General features: G+C 35.8%; 1 protein-coding gene across 1 annotated transcript in view; it reads right to left on the minus strand.

Annotated features, from left to right (window-relative positions):
- snsl (snustorr snarlik) overlaps positions 1 to 27,293 on the minus strand; it is a 36,386-nt gene that overhangs the window by 6,041 nt on the left and 3,052 nt on the right. The window contains exon 2 of the mRNA XM_075293733.1: positions 24,197 to 24,507. Coding sequence (XP_075149848.1) covers positions 24,197 to 24,413 — 217 coding nt within the window. The 5' untranslated portion in view covers positions 24,414 to 24,507. The remainder of the gene's footprint in view (positions 1 to 24,196; positions 24,508 to 27,293) is intronic.

The raw sequence follows: 27,293 nt of genomic DNA on the forward strand, positions 1-27,293 counted from the left end.
AATTATTCCATGCGCATCCCATAAAAAATAGAGGCCATTACTTTGCCAGCGGACTTTTGAGTCTTTCCATGCTTCGGAGACGGTTCACCGGCCGCTGTCCACTCAGCCGACTGTCGATTGGACTCAGGAGTGTAGTGATGGAGCCATGTTTCATCCATTGTCTGCTATCTCGATCAACTTCATTTTACGGTCATTCAAAATCATTTTGTGAAATTTTTTGATGTTTTCGTCGTTAACCACCTCTTTCGGGCGTCCACTGCGTTCACCGTCCTCCGTGCTCATTTTACCACGCTTGAATTTTACATACCAATCAATTATTGTTGATTTCCCTGGGGCAGAGTCCGGAAACTCAAGTTTTTGCTTCCACCGTATTTTTTCCCTTCAGAAAATAGTTTTTTATCAAAACACGAAATTCCTTTTTTTTCATTTTTTCACAATAACAAAAGACGCTCTATCTCACAAACTAATTGACTTACAGACGTAAAATTTTGACACGAATCATTTAATATAAAAATAATATGCATTTAATACTAGCGACGCCATCTATGTGTCAGACCGGGGACTTATCAACCAACCTGTTAGATAAGATCCCAACTTGTGTAAATATTGCCCAATTTGACTAAATATTTTTCCAAAAACTAAGTCGAAAAATGCGAAATTGCATAAAAATGGCTTCCGATTTAATTCTCCATATTTATACCCTTCACCACTACTGTGGTACAGGGTATAATAAGTTTGTGCATTTGTATGTAACGCCAAGAAATAGTGGTCATAGACCCATCTTTTAGTATACCGATCGGCTTAGAATTAAATTCTGAGTCTGTCTGTATATGTAATTTTGTGCACAAAGTACAGCTCGCAATTTAAGTCCGATAGTCCTCAAATTTGGCATAGGGCCGTTTCTTGGGACGGAGACAATCGCTATTGGTTTTGGAAAAAATCGGTTCAGATTTAGATATAGCTGCCATATATATTTATCCCCGATTTGGTCATAGTTAGCGTGTTTATCAACCGATTTTCTTGAAATACCGTACATCCAAATATTGTATGAATCTCGAAAATCTTACAAAATATCAGCCAAATCGGTTCAGATTTAGATATAGCTCCCATATATATCTTTCGTTCGATTTAGACTCATATGACCACAGAGGCCAAAGTTTTCTACCGATCTTCGTGAAATTTTGCACAGAAGGTATAATTGACATTCTACCAATGCTTGGTAAATTTGATTGAAATCGGTTCAAATTTAGATATAGCTCCCATATATATCTTTCGTCCGATTTGAACTTAAGTATATGGCCACAAAAGCCAGAGTTTTGCCGTGATTTGCTTCAAATTTTGCACAAGGGGTACGTTTAATAGTTCGTTAAGTGTGTCAAATTTTGTTAAAATCGGTTCAGCTTTAGATATAGCTCACGTATATATCTTTCGCCCGATTTGGACTTATATGGTCTCAAAAGCCAGAGTTTTGCCCTGGCTTACTTTAAATTTTGCACAAGCGGTACTTTTAACGATACTATTGTATGTGCCAAATATGGTCAAAATCGATTCAGATTTAGATATAGCTCCCATATATATCTTTCGTCCGATTTGAACTTATATGGCCTCAAAATCCAGGGTTTTGCCGTGATTTGCTTCAAATTTCGCACAAGGAGTACGTTTAGTAGTATCGGTAATTGTGCCAAATTTGGTTGAAATCGGTTCAGATTTAGATATGGCTACCATATATATCTTCCGTCCGATTTGCACATAGATGACCAGGGGGGCCAAAGTTATACTCCCATTTACGTGAAATTTCGCATAGATAGCAGAATTATTATTCGAACTATACATGTCAAATTTAGTCAAAATCGGTTCAAATTATATATAGCTCCCATATATACGTACACCAGAGTTGGGGAAATATGATAAACTGTTACACATTTTAGACCCATTTTCAATGGAAGTTTCCTCCAATTATCTGGATAGCGTTAGCCGATTTAAATTTTAATTCTTGAGATTTTGTAGAAGTAAAAAAATTGTCTCCTTTATATAGCTTCCAGCAAATGTGAAGTAGTTGAGATGGTAACACAAATTTTGGCCTACATAGGGGTGAAGGGTATAATATAGTCGGCCCCGCCCGACTTTAGACTTTACTTACTTGTTTTTAATAGCGTTGTTCTCCGCCCAAAGACATTAGCCGATTTCAATCTTATGTTAACCCGCATTTGCAAAAAAGTTAAAGAAAACTTCAAGCCTACTTTTCCCATATATATTTATTCTATAAAGTGTCAGCAAATTGTTTTGCATATGGGCATAAGTCTAGAAACTTTCTGTAATTGTAAACAATTTTCCAAATCCGTACAGATTGAAATATGTATATTTTTATGGGAATATAAAACTTTATATGTAGCTCCAAACAAATTTGAAGGACTTGAGATAGTATCGGAAATTTAGATCTACAGAAGAATAATAATGGTTCATTAATGAAAAAGGGATGCATACCACCCAAGCTACATATGGGAGCCACCGTGGTGCAATGGTTAGCATGCCCGCCAGGCATACACAAAGTCGTGGGTTCGATTCCTGCTTCGACCGAATACATACAAGTTTTTCAGCGGTGGATTATCCCACCACAGTAGAGCTGGTGACATTTCTGAGTGTTTCAAAGCTTCTCTAAGTGGTTTCACTGCAATGTGGAACGCCGTTTGGACTCGGCTATAAAACGGAGGTCCCTTGTCATTGAGCTTAACTTGGAATCGGGCAGCACTCAGTGATAAGAGAGAAGTTCACCAATGTGGTATCACAATGGACTGAATAGTCTAAGTGAGCCTGATACATCGGTCTGCTACCTAGCCTAACCTAACCTAACCTAACCTATGCATAGTTTATCGCGACGATGCTGAATGAGTTCAGGTAGCAGAACAATGATACGCTCGCTTTCGTTCGGAAAATTTCGATTTGAAAGACGAACCACATTCGACGTCAATATCGTTAGCGTACATCTATAGCTGATCTTTCAGGAACATTTCTTATATGCGTCTCTTATTGGAGGGTATCTAATATTCGGCTCTACCGGTCTTTAAGTCATACGCAGTTACTATTAAATAACTGACCCCATTTAATAACAATTATTTTGTTGACCCTCTTTTGGGAAATATTTTAAAATATCTCATAAATTTGAGTATTCAATTAGCACTCTTATCATCAACGCAAAAATGTGGGATGTTGGCACTATCAGAGGCACAGGCAAAGTAAAAAACACTGCCTGTTTCCGTGATTCATCAGCCATGAGCCGAAATCAGATAGTCGCGGAATTTCATTAAAGGTGCGTGTATGTTTATATTGCATAACTCCATACAACGAAACACATCATTTGCACCTGCGCATCACTGACCACAAACGGATCACCTCATATGAACGAATCCAAAGGGCTGTCTTACACATGGAGTGTTCATATTTACTTTTCGGCGAGCTTCTTCTCAGTATTTCCAGAGTGGGATTTGTTACTGATATCATCTACTTACACATGCTTGAGGCATGGTTTTAGCACTTGAAGTTTCAAAATTATTTGATGCGGTTGATGTGTAATGAGATGGGAGTGCTGTTAATGGCCAATAATGAAATTTGAATTTGTCAGAGATGTAATGTGCTGTCAAATGTCAAAATGAATTGCAAATATGTTAATAGGAAAGCGGATAGATTAAATGCTTTATAAAATATATTGTCAATCGTATTAAAATAGTATATGGCGGCAAAGTACTTGTTCTTATGTTGAGCTCAATGACAAAGGAATGTCCTTTAAAAGCTTTGAAACACTCAGAAATTAAGAACGTTTTTGGTGTTCGGTCGAACGTGGGATTGACACGGTGGCTAGCCATTGCACCATCCTATTTTAGTCCTTATACACGAAGAAGAGCGTAATGAACTCAAAATCAGAAAAAACCAGTAAGGAAAGTCTAAAGTCGGGCGGGGCCGACTATATTATACCCTGCACCACTTTGTAGATCTAAATTTTCGATACCATATCCCATCCGTCAAATCTGTTGGGGGCTATATATAAAGGTTTGTCCCAAATACATAAATTTAAATATCACTCGATCTGGAAGAATTTGATAGAATTCTACAAAATCTATAGACTCAAAATTTAAGTCGGCTAATGCATTAGGGTGGAACACAATGTTAGTAAAAAAACCAGTAAGGAAAGTCTAAAGTCGGGCGGGGCCGACTATATTATACCCTGCACCACTTTGTAGATCTAAATTTTCGATACCATATCCCATCCGTCAAATCTGTTGGGGGCTATATATAAAGGTTTGTCCCAAATACATAAATTTAAATATCACTCGATCTGGAAGAATTTGATAGAATTCTACAAAATCTATAGACTCAAAATTTAAGTCGGCTAATGCATTAGGGTGGAACACAATGTTAGTAAAAAAACCAGTAAGGAAAGTCTAAAGTCGGGCGGGGCCGACTATATTATACCCTGCACCACTTTGTAGATCTAAATTTTCGATACCATATCCCATCCGTCAAATCTGTTGGGGGCTATATATAAAGGTTTGTCCCAAATACATAAATTTAAATATCACTCGATCTGGAAGAATTTGATAGAATTCTACAAAATCTATAGACTCAAAATTTAAGTCGGCTAATGCATTAGGGTGGAACACAATGTTAGTAAAAAAACCAGTAAGGAAAGTCTAAAGTCGGGCGGGGCCGACTATATTATACCCTGCACCACTTTGTAGATCTAAATTTTCGATACCATATCCCATCCGTCAAATCTGTTGGGGGCTATATATAAAGGTTTGTCCCAAATACATAAATTTAAATATCACTCGATCTGGAAGAATTTGATAGAATTCTACAAAATCTATAGACTCAAAATTTAAGTCGGCTAATGCATTAGGGTGGAACACAATGTTAGTAAAAACCAGTAAGGAAAGTCTAAAGTCGGGCGGGGCCGACTATATTATACCCTGCACCACTTTGTAGATCTAAATTTTCGATACCATATCCCATCCGTCAAATCTGTTGGGGGCTATATATAAAGGTTTGTCCCAAATACATAAATTTAAATATCACTCGATCTGGAAGAATTTGATAGAATTCTACAAAATCTATAGACTCAAAATTTAAGTCGGCTAATGCATTAGGGTGGAACACAATGTTAGTAAAAAAAATATGGGAAACGTTTAAATCTGAAGCAATTTTAAGGAAACTTCAAAAAAGTTTATTTATGATTTATCGCTCGATATATATGTATTAGAAGTTTAGGAAAATTAGAGTCATTTTTACAACCTTTCGACTAAGCAGTGGCGATTTTACAAGGAAAATGTTGGTATTTTGACCATTTTTGTCGAAATCAGAAAAACATATATATGGGAGCTATATCTAAATCTGAACCGATTTCAACCAAATTTGGCACGCATAGCAACAATGCTTATTCTCCTCCCTGTGCAAAATTTCAACTAAATCGGAGTTAAAAATTTGCCTCTGTGGACATATGAGTGTAAATCGGGCGAAAGCTATATATGGGAGATATATCTAAATCTGAACCGATTTCAACCAAATTTGGCACGCATAGTAACAATGCTAATTCTACTCCCTGTGCAAAATTTCAACTAAATCGGAGTTAAAAATTGGCCTCTGTGGTCATATGAGTGTAAATCGGGCGAAAGGTATATATGGGAGATATATCTAAATCTGAACCGATTTCAACCAAATTTGGCACGCATGGCTACAATGCTAATTCTACTCCCTGTGCAAAATTTCAACTGAATCGGAGTTAAAAATTGGCCTCTGTGGTCATATGAGTGTAAATCGGGCTAAAGCTATAAATGGGAGCTATATCTAAATCTGAACCTATTTGGCTGATATTTTGCAAGTTTTTCGAGACTCATAAAATATTCGGATGTACGGAATTTGAGGAAGATCGGTTGATATACACGCCAATTATGACCAGATCGGTGAAAAATATATATGGCAGCTATATCTAAATCTGAACCGATTTTTCCCAAAATCAATAGGGATCGTCTTTGAGCCGAAACAGGACCCTATACCAAATTTTAAGACAATCGGACTAAAACTGCGAGCTGTACTTTGCACACAAAAATACATCAACAGACAGACAGACAGACAGACAGACAGACGGACAGACAGACGGACAGACAGACGGACAGACAGACGGACAGACAGACAGACGGACATCGCTAAATCAACTCAGAATTTAATTCTAAGCCGATCCGTATACTAAAAGGTTGGTCTATGATTACTCCTTCTTGGCGTTACATACAAATGCACAAACTTATTATACCCTGTACCACAGTAGTGGTGAAGGGTATAAATATGGGAAACGTTTAAATCTGAAGCAATTTTAAGGAAACTTCAAAAAAGTTTATTTATGATTTATCGCTCGATATATATGTATTAGAAGTTTAGGAAAATTAGAGTCATTTTTACAACCTTTCGACTAAGCAGTGGCGATTTTACAAGGAAAATGTTGGTATTTTGACCATTTTTGTCGAAATCAGAAAAACATATATATGGGAGCTATATCTAAATCTGAACCGATTTCAACCAAATTTGGCACGCATAGCAACAATGCTTATTCTCCTCCCTGTGCAAAATTTCAACTAAATCGGAGTTAAAAATTTGCCTCTGTGGACATATGAGTGTAAATCGGGCGAAAGCTATATATGGGAGATATATCTAAATCTGAACCGATTTCAACCAAATTTGGCACGCATAGTAACAATGCTAATTCTACTCCCTGTGCAAAATTTCAACTAAATCGGAGTTAAAAATTGGCCTCTGTGGTCATATGAGTGTAAATCGGGCGAAAGGTATATATGGGAGATATATCTAAATCTGAACCGATTTCAACCAAATTTGGCACGCATGGCTACAATGCTAATTCTACTCCCTGTGCAAAATTTCAACTGAATCGGAGTTAAAAATTGGCCTCTGTGGTCATATGAGTGTAAATCGGGCTAAAGCTATAAATGGGAGCTATATCTAAATCTGAACCTATTTGGCTGATATTTTGCAAGTTTTTCGAGACTCATAAAATATTCGGATGTACGGAATTTGAGGAAGATCGGTTGATATACACGCCAATTATGACCAGATCGGTGAAAAATATATATGGCAGCTATATCTAAATCTGAACCGATTTTTCCCAAAATCAATAGGGATCGTCTTTGAGCCGAAACAGGACCCTATACCAAATTTTAAGACAATCGGACTAAAACTGCGAGCTGTACTTTGCACACAAAAATACATCAACAGACAGACAGACAGACAGACAGACAGACGGACAGACAGACGGACAGACAGACGGACAGACAGACGGACAGACAGACAGACGGACATCGCTAAATCAACTCAGAATTTAATTCTAAGCCGATCCGTATACTAAAAGGTTGGTCTATGATTACTCCTTCTTGGCGTTACATACAAATGCACAAACTTATTATACCCTGTACCACAGTAGTGGTGAAGGGTATAAATATGGGAAACGTTTAAATCTGAAGCAATTTTAAGGAAACTTCAAAAAAGTTTATTTATGATTTATCGCTCGATATATATGTATTAGAAGTTTAGGAAAATTAGAGTCATTTTTACAACCTTTCGACTAAGCAGTGGCGATTTTACAAGGAAAATGTTGGTATTTTGACCATTTTTGTCGAAATCAGAAAAACATATATATGGGAGCTATATCTAAATCTGAACCGATTTCAGCCAAATTTGGCACGCATAGCAACAATGCTTATTCTCCTCCCTGTGCAAAATTTCAACTAAATCGGAGTTAAAAATTTGCCTCTGTGGACATATGAGTGTAAATCGGGCGAAAGCTATATATGGGAGATATATCTAAATCTGAACCGATTTCAACCAAATTTGGCACGCATAGTAACAATGCTAATTCTACTCCCTGTGCAAAATTTCAACTAAATCGGAGTTAAAAATTGGCCTCTGTGGTCATATGAGTGTAAATCGGGCGAAAGGTATATATGGGAGATATATCTAAATCTGAACCGATTTCAACCAAATTTGGCACGCATGGCTACAATGCTAATTCTACTCCCTGTGCAAAATTTCAACTGAATCGGAGTTAAAAATTGGCCTCTGTGGTCATATGAGTGTAAATCGGGCTAAAGCTATAAATGGGAGCTATATCTAAATCTGAACCTATTTGGCTGATATTTTGCAAGTTTTTCGAGACTCATAAAATATTCGGATGTACGGAATTTGAGGAAGATCGGTTGATATACACGCCAATTATGACCAGATCGGTGAAAAATATATATGGCAGCTATATCTAAATCTGAACCGATTTTTCCCAAAATCAATAGGGATCGTCTTTGAGCCGAAACAGGACCCTATACCAAATTTTAAGACAATCGGACTAAAACTGCGAGCTGTACTTTGCACACAAAAATACATCAACAGACAGACAGACAGACAGACAGACGGACAGACAGACGGACAGACAGACGGACAGACAGACGGACAGACAGACAGACGGACATCGCTAAATCAACTCAGAATTTAATTCTAAGCCGATCCGTATACTAAAAGGTTGGTCTATGATTACTCCTTCTTGGCGTTACATACAAATGCACAAACTTATTATACCCTGTACCACAGTAGTGGTGAAGGGTATAAAAATATGGGAAACGTTTAAATCTGAAGCAATTTTAAGGAAACTTCAAAAAAGTTTATTTATGATTTATCGCTCGATATATATGTATTAGAAGTTTAGGAAAATTAGAGTCATTTTTACAACCTTTCGACTAAGCAGTGGCGATTTTACAAGGAAAATGTTGGTATTTTGACCATTTTTGTCGAAATCAGAAAAACATATATATGGGAGCTATATCTAAATCTGAACCGATTTCAACCAAATTTGGCACGCATAGCAACAATGCTTATTCTCCTCCCTGTGCAAAATTTCAACTAAATCGGAGTTAAAAATTTGCCTCTGTGGACATATGAGTGTAAATCGGGCGAAAGCTATATATGGGAGATATATCTAAATCTGAACCGATTTCAACCAAATTTGGCACGCATAGTAACAATGCTAATTCTACTCCCTGTGCAAAATTTCAACTAAATCGGAGTTAAAAATTGGCCTCTGTGGTCATATGAGTGTAAATCGGGCGAAAGGTATATATGGGAGATATATCTAAATCTGAACCGATTTCAACCAAATTTGGCACGCATGGCTACAATGCTAATTCTACTCCCTGTGCAAAATTTCAACTGAATCGGAGTTAAAAATTGGCCTCTGTGGTCATATGAGTGTAAATCGGGCTAAAGCTATAAATGGGAGCTATATCTAAATCTGAACCTATTTGGCTGATATTTTGCAAGTTTTTCGAGACTCATAAAATATTCGGATGTACGGAATTTGAGGAAGATCGGTTGATATACACGCCAATTATGACCAGATCGGTGAAAAATATATATGGCAGCTATATCTAAATCTGAACCGATTTTTCCCAAAATCAATAGGGATCGTCTTTGAGCCGAAACAGGACCCTATACCAAATTTTAAGACAATCGGACTAAAACTGCGAGCTGTACTTTGCACACAAAAATACATCAACAGACAGACAGACAGACAGACAGACAGACGGACAGACAGACGGACAGACAGACGGACAGACAGACGGACAGACAGACAGACGGACATCGCTAAATCAACTCAGAATTTAATTCTAAGCCGATCCGTATACTAAAAGGTTGGTCTATGATTACTCCTTCTTGGCGTTACATACAAATGCACAAACTTATTATACCCTGTACCACAGTAGTGGTGAAGGGTATAAAAATATGGGAAACGTTTAAATCTGAAGCAATTTTAAGGAAACTTCAAAAAAGTTTATTTATGATTTATCGCTCGATATATATGTATTAGAAGTTTAGGAAAATTAGAGTCATTTTTACAACCTTTCGACTAAGCAGTGGCGATTTTACAAGGAAAATGTTGGTATTTTGACCATTTTTGTCGAAATCAGAAAAACATATATATGGGAGCTATATCTAAATCTGAACCGATTTCAACCAAATTTGGCACGCATAGCAACAATGCTTATTCTCCTCCCTGTGCAAAATTTCAACTAAATCGGAGTTAAAAATTTGCCTCTGTGGACATATGAGTGTAAATCGGGCGAAAGCTATATATGGGAGATATATCTAAATCTGAACCGATTTCAACCAAATTTGGCACGCATAGTAACAATGCTAATTCTACTCCCTGTGCAAAATTTCAACTAAATCGGAGTTAAAAATTGGCCTCTGTGGTCATATGAGTGTAAATCGGGCGAAAGGTATATATGGGAGATATATCTAAATCTGAACCGATTTCAACCAAATTTGGCACGCATGGCTACAATGCTAATTCTACTCCCTGTGCAAAATTTCAACTGAATCGGAGTTAAAAATTGGCCTCTGTGGTCATATGAGTGTAAATCGGGCTAAAGCTATAAATGGGAGCTATATCTAAATCTGAACCTATTTGGCTGATATTTTGCAAGTTTTTCGAGACTCATAAAATATTCGGATGTACGGAATTTGAGGAAGATCGGTTGATATACACGCCAATTATGACCAGATCGGTGAAAAATATATATGGCAGCTATATCTAAATCTGAACCGATTTTTCCCAAAATCAATAGGGATCGTCTTTGAGCCGAAACAGGACCCTATACCAAATTTTAAGACAATCGGACTAAAACTGCGAGCTGTACTTTGCACACAAAAATACATCAACAGACAGACAGACAGACAGACAGACAGACGGACAGACAGACGGACAGACAGACGGACAGACAGACGGACAGACAGACAGACGGACATCGCTAAATCAACTCAGAATTTAATTCTAAGCCGATCCGTATACTAAAAGGTTGGTCTATGATTACTCCTTCTTGGCGTTACATACAAATGCACAAACTTATTATACCCTGTACCACAGTAGTGGTGAAGGGTATAAATATGGGAAACGTTTAAATCTGAAGCAATTTTAAGGAAACTTCAAAAAAGTTTATTTATGATTTATCGCTCGATATATATGTATTAGAAGTTTAGGAAAATTAGAGTCATTTTTACAACCTTTCGACTAAGCAGTGGCGATTTTACAAGGAAAATGTTGGTATTTTGACCATTTTTGTCGAAATCAGAAAAACATATATATGGGAGCTATATCTAAATCTGAACCGATTTCAACCAAATTTGGCACGCATAGCAACAATGCTTATTCTCCTCCCTGTGCAAAATTTCAACTAAATCGGAGTTAAAAATTTGCCTCTGTGGACATATGAGTGTAAATCGGGCGAAAGCTATATATGGGAGATATATCTAAATCTGAACCGATTTCAACCAAATTTGGCACGCATAGTAACAATGCTAATTCTACTCCCTGTGCAAAATTTCAACTAAATCGGAGTTAAAAATTGGCCTCTGTGGTCATATGAGTGTAAATCGGGCGAAAGGTATATATGGGAGATATATCTAAATCTGAACCGATTTCAACCAAATTTGGCACGCATGGCTACAATGCTAATTCTACTCCCTGTGCAAAATTTCAACTGAATCGGAGTTAAAAATTGGCCTCTGTGGTCATATGAGTGTAAATCGGGCTAAAGCTATAAATGGGAGCTATATCTAAATCTGAACCTATTTGGCTGATATTTTGCAAGTTTTTCGAGACTCATAAAATATTCGGATGTACGGAATTTGAGGAAGATCGGTTGATATACACGCCAATTATGACCAGATCGGTGAAAAATATATATGGCAGCTATATCTAAATCTGAACCGATTTTTCCCAAAATCAATAGGGATCGTCTTTGAGCCGAAACAGGACCCTATACCAAATTTTAAGACAATCGGACTAAAACTGCGAGCTGTACTTTGCACACAAAAATACATCAACAGACAGACAGACAGACAGACAGACAGACGGACAGACAGACGGACAGACAGACGGACAGACAGACGGACAGACAGACAGACGGACATCGCTAAATCAACTCAGAATTTAATTCTAAGCCGATCCGTATACTAAAAGGTTGGTCTATGATTACTCCTTCTTGGCGTTACATACAAATGCACAAACTTATTATACCCTGTACCACAGTAGTGGTGAAGGGTATAAATATGGGAAACGTTTAAATCTGAAGCAATTTTAAGGAAACTTCAAAAAAGTTTATTTATGATTTATCGCTCGATATATATGTATTAGAAGTTTAGGAAAATTAGAGTCATTTTTACAACCTTTCGACTAAGCAGTGGCGATTTTACAAGGAAAATGTTGGTATTTTGACCATTTTTGTCGAAATCAGAAAAACATATATATGGGAGCTATATCTAAATCTGAACCGATTTCAGCCAAATTTGGCACGCATAGCAACAATGCTTATTCTCCTCCCTGTGCAAAATTTCAACTAAATCGGAGTTAAAAATTTGCCTCTGTGGACATATGAGTGTAAATCGGGCGAAAGCTATATATGGGAGATATATCTAAATCTGAACCGATTTCAACCAAATTTGGCACGCATAGTAACAATGCTAATTCTACTCCCTGTGCAAAATTTCAACTAAATCGGAGTTAAAAATTGGCCTCTGTGGTCATATGAGTGTAAATCGGGCGAAAGGTATATATGGGAGATATATCTAAATCTGAACCGATTTCAACCAAATTTGGCACGCATGGCTACAATGCTAATTCTACTCCCTGTGCAAAATTTCAACTGAATCGGAGTTAAAAATTGGCCTCTGTGGTCATATGAGTGTAAATCGGGCTAAAGCTATAAATGGGAGCTATATCTAAATCTGAACCTATTTGGCTGATATTTTGCAAGTTTTTCGAGACTCATAAAATATTCGGATGTACGGAATTTGAGGAAGATCGGTTGATATACACGCCAATTATGACCAGATCGGTGAAAAATATATATGGCAGCTATATCTAAATCTGAACCGATTTTTCCCAAAATCAATAGGGATCGTCTTTGAGCCGAAACAGGACCCTATACCAAATTTTAAGACAATCGGACTAAAACTGCGAGCTGTACTTTGCACACAAAAATACATCAACAGACAGACAGACAGACAGACAGACGGACAGACAGACGGACAGACAGACGGACAGACAGACGGACAGACAGACAGACGGACATCGCTAAATCAACTCAGAATTTAATTCTAAGCCGATCCGTATACTAAAAGGTTGGTCTATGATTACTCCTTCTTGGCGTTACATACAAATGCACAAACTTATTATACCCTGTACCACAGTAGTGGTGAAGGGTATAAAAATATGGGAAACGTTTAAATCTGAAGCAATTTTAAGGAAACTTCAAAAAAGTTTATTTATGATTTATCGCTCGATATATATGTATTAGAAGTTTAGGAAAATTAGAGTCATTTTTACAACCTTTCGACTAAGCAGTGGCGATTTTACAAGGAAAATGTTGGTATTTTGACCATTTTTGTCGAAATCAGAAAAACATATATATGGGAGCTATATCTAAATCTGAACCGATTTCAACCAAATTTGGCACGCATAGCAACAATGCTTATTCTCCTCCCTGTGCAAAATTTCAACTAAATCGGAGTTAAAAATTTGCCTCTGTGGACATATGAGTGTAAATCGGGCGAAAGCTATATATGGGAGATATATCTAAATCTGAACCGATTTCAACCAAATTTGGCACGCATAGTAACAATGCTAATTCTACTCCCTGTGCAAAATTTCAACTAAATCGGAGTTAAAAATTGGCCTCTGTGGTCATATGAGTGTAAATCGGGCGAAAGGTATATATGGGAGATATATCTAAATCTGAACCGATTTCAACCAAATTTGGCACGCATGGCTACAATGCTAATTCTACTCCCTGTGCAAAATTTCAACTGAATCGGAGTTAAAAATTGGCCTCTGTGGTCATATGAGTGTAAATCGGGCTAAAGCTATAAATGGGAGCTATATCTAAATCTGAACCTATTTGGCTGATATTTTGCAAGTTTTTCGAGACTCATAAAATATTCGGATGTACGGAATTTGAGGAAGATCGGTTGATATACACGCCAATTATGACCAGATCGGTGAAAAATATATATGGCAGCTATATCTAAATCTGAACCGATTTTTCCCAAAATCAATAGGGATCGTCTTTGAGCCGAAACAGGACCCTATACCAAATTTTAAGACAATCGGACTAAAACTGCGAGCTGTACTTTGCACACAAAAATACATCAACAGACAGACAGACAGACAGACAGACAGACGGACAGACAGACGGACAGACAGACGGACAGACAGACGGACAGACAGACAGACGGACATCGCTAAATCAACTCAGAATTTAATTCTAAGCCGATCCGTATACTAAAAGGTTGGTCTATGATTACTCCTTCTTGGCGTTACATACAAATGCACAAACTTATTATACCCTGTACCACAGTAGTGGTGAAGGGTATAAATATGGGAAACGTTTAAATCTGAAGCAATTTTAAGGAAACTTCAAAAAAGTTTATTTATGATTTATCGCTCGATATATATGTATTAGAAGTTTAGGAAAATTAGAGTCATTTTTACAACCTTTCGACTAAGCAGTGGCGATTTTACAAGGAAAATGTTGGTATTTTGACCATTTTTGTCGAAATCAGAAAAACATATATATGGGAGCTATATCTAAATCTGAACCGATTTCAACCAAATTTGGCACGCATAGCAACAATGCTTATTCTCCTCCCTGTGCAAAATTTCAACTAAATCGGAGTTAAAAATTTGCCTCTGTGGACATATGAGTGTAAATCGGGCGAAAGCTATATATGGGAGATATATCTAAATCTGAACCGATTTCAACCAAATTTGGCACGCATAGTAACAATGCTAATTCTACTCCCTGTGCAAAATTTCAACTAAATCGGAGTTAAAAATTGGCCTCTGTGGTCATATGAGTGTAAATCGGGCGAAAGGTATATATGGGAGATATATCTAAATCTGAACCGATTTCAACCAAATTTGGCACGCATGGCTACAATGCTAATTCTACTCCCTGTGCAAAATTTCAACTGAATCGGAGTTAAAAATTGGCCTCTGTGGTCATATGAGTGTAAATCGGGCTAAAGCTATAAATGGGAGCTATATCTAAATCTGAACCTATTTGGCTGATATTTTGCAAGTTTTTCGAGACTCATAAAATATTCGGATGTACGGAATTTGAGGAAGATCGGTTGATATACACGCCAATTATGACCAGATCGGTGAAAAATATATATGGCAGCTATATCTAAATCTGAACCGATTTTTCCCAAAATCAATAGGGATCGTCTTTGAGCCGAAACAGGACCCTATACCAAATTTTAAGACAATCGGACTAAAACTGCGAGCTGTACTTTGCACACAAAAATACATCAACAGACAGACAGACAGACAGACAGACAGACGGACAGACAGACGGACAGACAGACGGACAGACAGACGGACAGACAGACAGACGGACATCGCTAAATCAACTCAGAATTTAATTCTAAGCCGATCCGTATACTAAAAGGTTGGTCTATGATTACTCCTTCTTGGCGTTACATACAAATGCACAAACTTATTATACCCTGTACCACAGTAGTGGTGAAGGGTATAAATATGGGAAACGTTTAAATCTGAAGCAATTTTAAGGAAACTTCAAAAAAGTTTATTTATGATTTATCGCTCGATATATATGTATTAGAAGTTTAGGAAAATTAGAGTCATTTTTACAACCTTTCGACTAAGCAGTGGCGATTTTACAAGGAAAATGTTGGTATTTTGACCATTTTTGTCGAAATCAGAAAAACATATATATGGGAGCTATATCTAAATCTGAACCGATTTCAACCAAATTTGGCACGCATAGCAACAATGCTTATTCTCCTCCCTGTGCAAAATTTCAACTAAATCGGAGTTAAAAATTTGCCTCTGTGGACATATGAGTGTAAATCGGGCGAAAGCTATATATGGGAGATATATCTAAATCTGAACCGATTTCAACCAAATTTGGCACGCATAGTAACAATGCTAATTCTACTCCCTGTGCAAAATTTCAACTAAATCGGAGTTAAAAATTGGCCTCTGTGGTCATATGAGTGTAAATCGGGCGAAAGGTATATATGGGAGATATATCTAAATCTGAACCGATTTCAACCAAATTTGGCACGCATGGCTACAATGCTAATTCTACTCCCTGTGCAAAATTTCAACTGAATCGGAGTTAAAAATTGGCCTCTGTGGTCATATGAGTGTAAATCGGGCTAAAGCTATAAATGGGAGCTATATCTAAATCTGAACCTATTTGGCTGATATTTTGCAAGTTTTTCGAGACTCATAAAATATTCGGATGTACGGAATTTGAGGAAGATCGGTTGATATACACGCCAATTATGACCAGATCGGTGAAAAATATATATGGCAGCTATATCTAAATCTGAACCGATTTTTCCCAAAATCAATAGGGATCGTCTTTGAGCCGAAACAGGACCCTATACCAAATTTTAAGACAATCGGACTAAAACTGCGAGCTGTACTTTGCACACAAAAATACATCAACAGACAGACAGACAGACAGACAGACAGACGGACAGACAGACGGACAGACAGACGGACAGACAGACGGACAGACAGACAGACGGACATCGCTAAATCAACTCAGAATTTAATTCTAAGCCGATCCGTATACTAAAAGGTTGGTCTATGATTACTCCTTCTTGGCGTTACATACAAATGCACAAACTTATTATACCCTGTACCACAGTAGTGGTGAAGGGTATAAAAATTTACACAAACGACGTATACAATTTTACATAAATTTTAATTACAAAATATATTGAATTTCTGGAATTTAAGTTTTACTAAATTGTGTCCGTTTTGAACTTTGTATGGTGCTAAAAACATTTTAACAACCTTACGTGAAATTGTCACTGAAGGATCTATCACAGGACTGGTACCCATTTAATAATATTTCCCCACTTTTAAAACAAGTGGGGAAATATTATATTTGGATACCCAGCAAAAAAAGGGTATCCAAATAGACAATTGATAAGTTCGGTTTGTATCCGGAAATGGTGGGAAATCGGATCAGAAGCAAAGAATTTTATCTGGACTTGTCAATAGGCGGATATCATATTTGTAATCACCCACTGCATTAGATTCGCATTTATTCTCCGAATTTGGAGTTTTTTCAGTATTTCGGTTTCTAGCCACGGGAATTTTTATCCCATTTGTCTGCACTGAAAAAAAAAAACTATTGACTTAATATGAAAGAGATTAGGTTGCATAATCTTTTAGGACACGCAATTAAATATTAAGGACAAAATTCTTTAAATTAATAAAATGTTAATTAAAAGAAAGTTTATAATCTTTTTTTTCAATAAATTTGTTGTTCATTAACTCTAGGACACGAATTTTGAAAATTTCGTTGGAGTAAGCAAAATTTCCTTAAAATAAAGAAAAACATTTTGTATGTAGCAGATATATTAAATCGTTAGATTTAAGGTATAAACTCTTTGAATATAGGCTAAGACTTATTTTGATGATTTCGCATCTTTGGTTTAAAATTTTTCATAAGAACTAATTCGGTTTAGTTAAATTTTGCCATTGTTTTTTTAAATTAGTTTTTGGTTATTTTGGTTACATGAACCAAAATTAAGAGAAACCATTCTCATAAACGAATTTCGAATTTTGCCAAAATAGTTAAAATTTTTCTAAACTTAATGATTCGTACTTCAATTGTGTTCATACGTTTTTAAAATCAGTAAATTTTTCTTAAAGTGTGCCTGTCGTGAACTTCGAGTAGCGCCAAAGACAGTTGAACAAATATCAACTCCAAGTGTATACAAAAAATAATTTTTGGATTCAATCACGAATTAATTGATCCAATTAATTTTTAATTGAAATGCCTTCAATCAAAGAAATGATAGTATCAATCGCCAAAGTCATATAAAGCAGTAAGTTCGGCCGGGCCGAATTTTAAATACCCACCACCATGAATTAAATATTATAGTTTCCTGTGAAAATTTCAGGGGGATTTGATGACAATCAGATCAATTCAACCGGTACACTTCCCGAAGATAAATTCAAAGATTTTACCTATGAAGACTAGATCAAATTCTGGATTTATAAGAACCATATTTGTTTGAGTTTTAGAGGAATCATAAACATCGTGTGCCAGTGTGCAAAAAAACGATGAAATAACGCCTTGATTTAAAATCTAACATCTGTAGATTTTTACCCCCATTATTTAACCCTCTAATGACCCAATTTTTTTTGCCAGCTGATTAAATTTTCTATGTTTACGACACAAAAGCAAGATAACTAAGCAAGAAAAATTTATACGGTAAAATTCAGCATATGCTGCAAAGCCACTTGAATAGTTTCAAATAAGTTTTCTTTTTATTTTGCCCATTTTGGTTGTCTTAAGGTGTGTTTTACTAAAAGCTTGCTTATTGAATGAAGCCCGCCTAAAGGCGTTAGAGGGTTAAATGATTACCAGAAGTAAAATCTGGAAAGTATAATTCAGTTTCAAGCAATTTTCATTATCACTGCACATGGACCGATATTCACCATTTTCGGCAAACCTCTTTATGTTCCTAAAATACTTCTAGATTTAAAATGTCATGCAAATTTGAAAAAAACTATGCCCAAAAGCCCAAGAAGTAAAATCGGGAGATCGGTCTATTTGGGAGATAAACCAAAACATGGACCAATACACGTCATTTTTGGCTCTCATATTTAAGGTCCTAAAATACCTCTAGATTTCCCATTTCAGGCAAATTAGATAAAAACTATGGATTCTAGAAGCCTAAAAAATAAAATCATTTCTTGCACACCTATTTATATTCCTAGAAACCTCCAGATTTTCGATTTCAGGCAAAGTGGACAACAATTACGGTTTCTAGAAGCCCAAAAGATCGGTCTGTCTGATGGCTATATCAAAACATGGACCTATACTCACCATTTTCGGCATACCTTTTTATGGTCCTAAAATACCTCTAGATTTCCAATTTGAGACAAGAAACTACGGTTTCTATAAGCCCAAGAATAAAATCTGGAGATCGGTCTATATGGGGGCTATATAAAAACATGGTCCGATACTCATCATTTTCAGCACACCTCTTTAGGGTTTTAAAATATCTCTAGATTTCTAATTCCAGGCAAATTGGATAAAAACTGCAGATTTTAGACGCCCAAGAAGTAAAAACTGGAGATCGGCCTATATGAGGGATATACCGAAACATGGACCGATACTCACAATTTTCCGCACACCTCTTTATTGTTCTAAAATACCTCTAGATTTCCAATTTCAGGCAAATTGGATAAAAACTACGGATTCTATAAGTCCAAGATCGGTCTATATGGAGGATATACCAAAACATGGACCGATACTCACCATTTTTAGCACACCTCTTTATGGTCCTAAAATACGTCTAGATTTCATATTTCAACCAAATTGGATAATAACTACGGATTCTAGAAGCCCAAGAATCAAAATCGGGAGATCGGTCTATATGGGGCTATACCAAAACATGGACCGATACTCACCATTTTTGGCACACCTCTTTGTGGTCATAAAAGACCTCTAGATTTCCAATTTCAGGCAAATTGGATAGAAAACAATTTCAGGCAAATTGGATAGAAACATCCGATCCGGCTGAAATTTGGTACATGGTGTTAATATATGGTCTCTAACAACCATGCAAAAATTGGTCCATATCGGTCCACTTTTACGTATAGCCCCCATATAAACGGACCCCCAAATTTGGCTTGCGATTGCTCTTAGAGAAGCAAATTTCATCCGATCCGGCTGAAATTTGGTACATAGTGTTAGTATATGGTCTCTAACAACCATGCAAAAACTGGTCCATATCGGTCCACTTTTACGTATAGCCCCCATATAAACGGACCCCCAAATTTGGCTTGCGATTGCTCTTAGAGAAGCAAATTTCATCCGATCCGGCTGAAATTTGGTACATAGTGTTAGTATATGGTCTATAACAACCATGCAAAAATTGGTCCACATCGGTTCATAATTATATAGCCCCCATATAAACCGTTCCCCAGATTTGATCTCCGGAGCCTCTTGGAGGAGCAAAATTCATCCGAACCGGTTGAAATTTGCAACGTGGTGTTAGTATAAGGCCGCTAATAACCATGCCAAAATTGGTCCATATCGGTCTGTAGTTATATATAGCCGATCCCCAATCACACAAAAATCGGTTCATAATCATGGTTGCCACTCGAGCCAAAAATAATCTACCAAAATTTTATTTTTATAGAAAACATTGTCAAAATGTTATTTCTATAGAAAATTTTGTCAAAATTTTATTTCTATAGAAAAATTTGTCAAAATTTTATTTCTATAGAAAATTTTGACAAAATTTTATTTCTATAGAAAATTTTGTCAAAATTTTATTCCTATAGAATTTTTTTCCATATTTTATTTCTATAGAAAATTTTGTCAAAATTTTATTCTGTCAAAATTTTATTTCTATAGAAACTTTAAACTAAATAATTACGTATTTAATCGGCCTTTTTTAGTCTAATATATACCACATATGGACTATGTGGTATATATTACGGTGTTAGGGAGTTTTAAAATACCTTGCCATCGGCTTCAGTAGAAGTTTCTACGCAATCCATGGTGGAGGGTACATAAGCTTCGGCCTGGCCGAACTTACGGCCGTATATACTTGTTTTAATTAAAAAATTTGTTGAATCAATTAAATTTTTAATTGAATATTTTTGAAAATTCGATTAAAATTTTAATAGGAATATTGTGGTGAAATTTTTTCCTGTGTGTTTCTTTTAAAATACGATATTTTATATACGATAAAAAATGTATTTTTTATACATTTTCTTTCTAAAATTATCCTACATTTCCTTTCGTAATCAATACCAAATTCCTTAAGGCACACTTCTCCGATATAACGTTTTTTTTTCCTTGTCCAAATGTCGACAATATTTTAAATTAAGTCGTTTTATCCCTATATTTAAGTGATGCTACTTAAAATAGGGTATACTAACGTAAAAGAAAACCTCACCATGGCTTTAATAAGTCTAAGGTCAAGTTGTCTTTAATAAACGGTGATTCTTTTGAGGTTAGGATTTTCATGCATTAGTATTTGACAGATCACGTGGGATTTCAGACATGGTGTCAAAGAGAAAGATGCTCAGTATGCTTTGACATTTCATAATGAATAGACTTACTAACGAGCAACGCTTGCAAATCATTGAATTTTATTACCAAAATCAGTGGCAGAAAATCCGCTTTTTTATCGACAAATTTTGTTCAGCGATGAGGCTCATTTCTGGTTGAATGGCTACGTAAATAAGCAAAATTGCCGCATTTGGAGTGAAGAGCAACCAGAAGCCGTTCAAGAACTGCCCATGCATCCCGAAAAATGCACTGTTTGGTGTGGTTTGTACGCTGGTGGAATCATTGGACCGTATTTTTTCAAAGATGCTGTTGGACGCAACGTTACGGTGAATGGCGATCGCTATCGTTCGATGCTAACAAACTTTTTGTTGCCAAAAATGGAAGAACTGAACTTGGTTGACATGTGGTTTCAACAAGATGGCGCTACATGCCACACAGCTCGCGATTCTATGGCCATTTTGAGGGAAAACTTCGGAGAACAATTCATCTCAAGAAATGGACCGGTAAGTTGGCCACCAAGATCATGCGATTTGACGCCTTTAGACTATTTTTTGTGGGGCTACGTCAAGTCTAAAGTCTACAGAAATAAGCCAGCAACTATTCCAGCTTTGGAAGACAACATTTCCGAAGAAATTCGGGCTATTCTTGCCGAAATGCTCGAAAAAGTTGCCCAAAATTGGACTTTCCGAATGGACCACCTAAGACGCAGCCGCGGTCAACATTTAAATGAAATTATCTTCAAAAAGTAAATGTCATGGACCAATCTAACGTTTCAAATAAAGAACCGATGAGATTTTGCAAATTTTATGCGTTTTTTTTTTAAAAAAAGTTATCAAGCTCTTAACAAATCACCCTTTAATTCTGAAATTCGAGCCAGAATTTGGAAATTTAAGTTTTCGTTAACATATTTTAAAGGGACGTCGATAGCACATTAAGGAAAAGGCGAAAAAAAAACTAACATAGATAACGAACTTTCTCATTTGGGGAACTTTTAATTAAAACATAAAAATCCTCAAAATTAAAATAAAGTGCTGCAGTGTGTTCACTGTTTTTGAGCGAACTAAACATTTTTATACCCACCACCATAGGATGGGGGGTATATTAACTTTGTCATTCCGTTTGTAACACACCGAAATATTGCTCTAAGACCCCATAAAGTATATAGATTCTGGGTCGTGGTGAAATTCTGAGTCGATCTGACGATCTGACATGTCCGTCCGTCTGTTGAAATCACGCTAACTTCCGAACGAAACAAGTATCGACTTGAAACTTGCCACAAGTAGTTGTTATTGATGTAGGTCGGATGGTATTGCAAATGGGCCATATCGGTCCACTTTTACGTATTGCCCCCATATAAACGGACCCCAAAATTTGGCTTGAGAGGCCTCTAAGAGAAGCAAATTTCATCCGATCCGGCTGAAGTTTGGTACATGGTGTTAGTATATGGTCTCTAACAACCATGCAAAAACTGGTCCACATCGGTCCATAATTCTATATAGCCCCCATATAAACCGATCCCCCGATTTGGCTTGCGAGGCCCCTAAGAGAAGCAAATTTCATCCGATCCGGCTGAAATTTGGTACATGGTGTCAGTATATGGTCTCTAACAACCATGCAGAAATTGGTCTACATCGGTCCATAATTATATATAGCCCCCATATAAACCGATCCCCCGATTTGGCTTGCGAGGCCTCTACGAGAAGCAAATTTCATCCGATCCGGCTGAAATTTGGTACGTGATGTTAGTATATGGTCTCTAACAACCATGCAAAAATTGGTCGATATCGGTCCATAATTATATATAGGCCCCATATAAACCGATCCCCAGATTTGACCTCCAGAGCCCCTTGGAAGAGCAAAATTCTTCGCATTCGGTTGAAATTTGGTACGTGATGTTAGTATATGGTATCCAACAACCATGCAGGAATAAGAAGTTTTAAGAGACCACAACCCAAGTAATTCGATTGTGGATGACAGTCTTTCGTAGAAGTTTCTACGCAATCCATGGTGGTGGGTACATAAGATTCGGCCTGGCCGAACTTGCGGCCGTATATACTTGTTTAATTTTATTTTTAAACAAAACTCCAAAATGGATCTTATTTTATATATTTAAAATAATAATATATATTTTTTCGTATTTAATACTATATATCTAAAGAGTTTTACTTATGTGTAAAAGTAAAAACCTGGAATAAGGGGGATTGACTCCCTTTTTCTTGGTAACATTTGATTTTGATAAGATATATCGATATACCTTGTTTGGAGATACTAAATTGATTGTAAATAATTTTTGCCGCAAATTTTCAATATCCTCCCATAGTGCTATGATGGTTCCTCATACTTGTTCTTTTGTCTCCATTTTGTTTTAATTGTTTCAAGCGCATCATGTTATTTTCTCGGAAATTAAATATCTAATTTCGGCAAGCATGTTGCTTAGGAAAGAAGATCTTTGCGACAAAAATGTTACATGTGTCCCGTAAAAAAGTACCGTGATACTCTTGAAACTTGTTTGAGATAATCATATTTCTTCTCAGGATGTAGGCATACATATATAAAATTGATAGCGATCAATCAATTTGTTAGACAAACAATGACCTCGGCATGTTTTGAGACCACACTACAGATAATTAACACATTCGGTATTAATCGCATCTCACCATACCCTTCACTGAAATTCTAATGGCTTTTAACCTTATCACCTTTCCATGCTGATTCTAAAGGCCTCAATCAAAGTTTGCTTTAATTTCAAATTCAAACGAACGTCGTCTAAGTGACCTTGACTTTTTGTGTGCGCAGGTCGTCATTAATATTGTGCGCATGCGTCGCTGCTCATTCAAGCTACAAATTTCAAAAGTCCAAAGAAGAAACCAGTTTCGTAGATCGAAAAAAAAAACAAAAATCCACAATATAAACATAAACAATTTAACACCAAATAATGAATAAAAAATTAGTTAATAACAGAAGAAAACGCAGATGAAAATACGAAACAAACAATCTCATATACTTACATTGGGCTAGAAACAGCAATGCTGTCATTAATACTGCCGGCATAATGAAGTTGGAAGCATAATAACGACGGTGTTGAAGGCGCTCACAATGCTGAGGACTGGCATTGTCATCTGTTCGATGACAATCACTTGATTGATGGTGACGCCTCTGATTTGGCTGATGATGACGGTGACGATTAGGATGACAGTGGGATTTGAAAAATAGACTCAGCTGCATTATAGAGCATTTATAGGGGTGGCTTTGGATACAAGAAGCATACACCAATTACATCACATACAGAACCGGGTTCTTCGGAATTTCTTTACCTACACTGAAATGGAAAGTTGAGCTTTTTTTATTAGCAACTCAATGGAACACTAGTGTATTGGCAAACAATTGGTTGTGAGTCTCGTCTTTTAAGGTTGTTCACATTTTGCACAATGATCGGATCGAAAACCTCAAAAGTGGGTTAAACTAAACTTGTTTTTATTTTGCCTTCATGCGACCAAAGTGCAACATGTGGCATGTTGAGACACTGGCCAAGTTATTCAGTTTTCAAGACAACATGGATTAGTGGTGGCGTAGTTTTGTAATCGCTCCAACTAGTATTTGCTGGAAATTTGTTGAAACATGTTTAGTTGATTGGTTGGTATATGCCTTTTATAGTGAGTCGTTTATTAACACTTTGAGAGCCGATAGAAAACTTGAACAGTGAAACCTCTCAGCAGAGGACATATATGGTCACTTAAATTTTGTTCACATTTGAGAGATGTCCACTAATGAGAGATTAGTTTTAATGTGATAATATAGCAAAGGTCTCATTTGAGAAATCTATGAATGCAATTTAAATTAACTTCACTCATTTTAGGAAAATATGAACTATTTTCATATGTAGGAAATTATGTATTTTATTTGTAAAAAACGTTTTCCATTTTCAGTTCACGTCAAGTAAGCAAAATATATTTTTTTCTAATTTTACAATAAAATAAATTTCGTGTTGTTGCATTACTGTGTAACAAAAACAAAATAAAAATAAGATTAAGGGACTTGTAAGTTATATGAGAACATGATGTACAGTGGGAGAAAAGATGATTCAATTTGTAAGAATCCCAAATGTTTTCTCCATAAGGAGTTAGCATAAAGAGCCCAAAATTGAGTTATCTCTCCCAGCCAGATCTATACTAAAGGCTGGGGAAAGGTTTATTCGCCCGAATCGAAACATGTACAGTCCAGGCGTGTATATATTTGTATCTGGCGTTTACTTTTCAATGACTCTATTAATCATGTTCCTTAATCTAAATCTGTCCATAAAGCTCGATTAATAATTGTAAAATTAGATATAATGCATTTGGACGTTAATTGCCTGTTTCGGTATCAGGCTAACATGGAATATAACAAAATATATTTAAATAAAAAAATCAACTAATCGGCTATAAAAAAATTTTGTTCACTTTTTTGGAGGTGGTGTCTACTTCATTTCTTTGAGCACAAGTAGTTTTTAGGTCTTTAAATATTTGCTAATAATTGAAATACATTTTCTTTTGTGATAAAGAAACGTAGTTGTACCAGCCAAATGTTCTTATTTTGAAAACATTTTATTACTGTCAGTTATTAAGACCTACCTATTCCTATTTATGTTACATTGCCTTTCCGTCAGTCCGTTTGTTCACACTGTTGTTGAGAAAATACAGTTCGAAGATGATGTACAGCCCGACTTTGACCTTCCTTTAAGGATTTTGCTATTGATTCCGAGCCAAAGTCGTGGCTTCTTTAAAATAAAGACATTTTTATCAACCTATATGTCTTTAAATCTAGAATCAATAATATTAAAATTAGGATACAGATTTCATTTATCGAATTTTCATTCTTTTTTATTTCGGTATATAATAAAGCTATCATGTCCAAACAAATGCCAGTTTAAGAATCTAAATTATAACGGATACTTCAAAGGGGAAACTGTTTTCTTAATTCAAAAAAAAAAACTTTAAATCAAAGATACTAAATCCTCCAAAGTCTATATTTGAAGCGTTTTTATCTTAAATCTATAGATCCATTATTTCAGTAAATTTAAGGACGATTTCTTTAAATCTGAAATGTGTTCCTTTATTTTAAAAAATATTTTCCTTAATTCATTTCCAAAAATTGCCTCCCAAATTTAATAAATTTTTTTTTTTGAAGCAAAGATTATAAACATTCACTCAAAACAAGTTTACTTGGAACCAAAGATTTTGACCTTCCCTTAAGGATTTTGGTATTGATTCCGAGCCAAAGATGCGGCTTCTTTAAAATAAAGACATTTTTTATGGACCTCCCTGGCTTTAAATCTAGTATCAATAAAATTAAAATTGGATACAGATCTCATTCATCGAGTTTTTATTTTCTTTTTGCGATATATTAATAAACAAATTCCAATTTCAAAATGCAAATTGTGTCAGGTACTCCAAAGTAAAAACAGTTTTCTTAATGCAAAAAAATGCAATTCCTAAAAATTAGTCTTAGCCTATATTGGAAGCGTTTTTATCTTAAATTAAAAAATTCAATATGTCAGTTGAGTTAGAGACGATTTCTTTCAATTAAAAATGTTTTTCTTTATTTTAAGGAAAATTTGCCTTACTTCAAATATCTACAACTTCAGCAGAGAGACGCAAAATTTCAAGATTTGTGTCCTAAATTTAATGAAAAACATTTTTGAAGCAAGGATTATAAAATTTCTTTTAATTAAAATGTAATTGTTTTAAAGAATTTTGTCCTTAGCATTGTGTAAAGTTTGAGTCCTAAAATTTAAGTTGCATAATCTTCCATATTAGGTCAATATTTTTAAAGAAATTTGTCCTTAATAGAAATTTGTCCTTAATATTTTGTAAATTACGCATTCTAAAATTTAGGATGCGTAATCTATAACATCACGTAAATATATTGCCCAATATTGCCGAGATTTCAGATTTTTCTGAATGATGAGTGTGTGCTGATATACTTTGACTTCCCTTACAAATCTGCTGAAAGTTAAGCATGTTTTTTTGCTGAGATTTAAATAAACAGACAATATTTTTTGGGAAATTCATTAAATTTTGATTCGGTTGTGGACATTATTATTTATTATATTGACTGATGTAACAG

The sequence above is a fragment of the Haematobia irritans genome, chromosome 2 (genome assembly GCF_050003625.1).
Source record: "Haematobia irritans isolate KBUSLIRL chromosome 2, ASM5000362v1, whole genome shotgun sequence".
Taxonomy (NCBI): Eukaryota; Metazoa; Arthropoda; class Insecta; order Diptera; family Muscidae; genus Haematobia; species Haematobia irritans.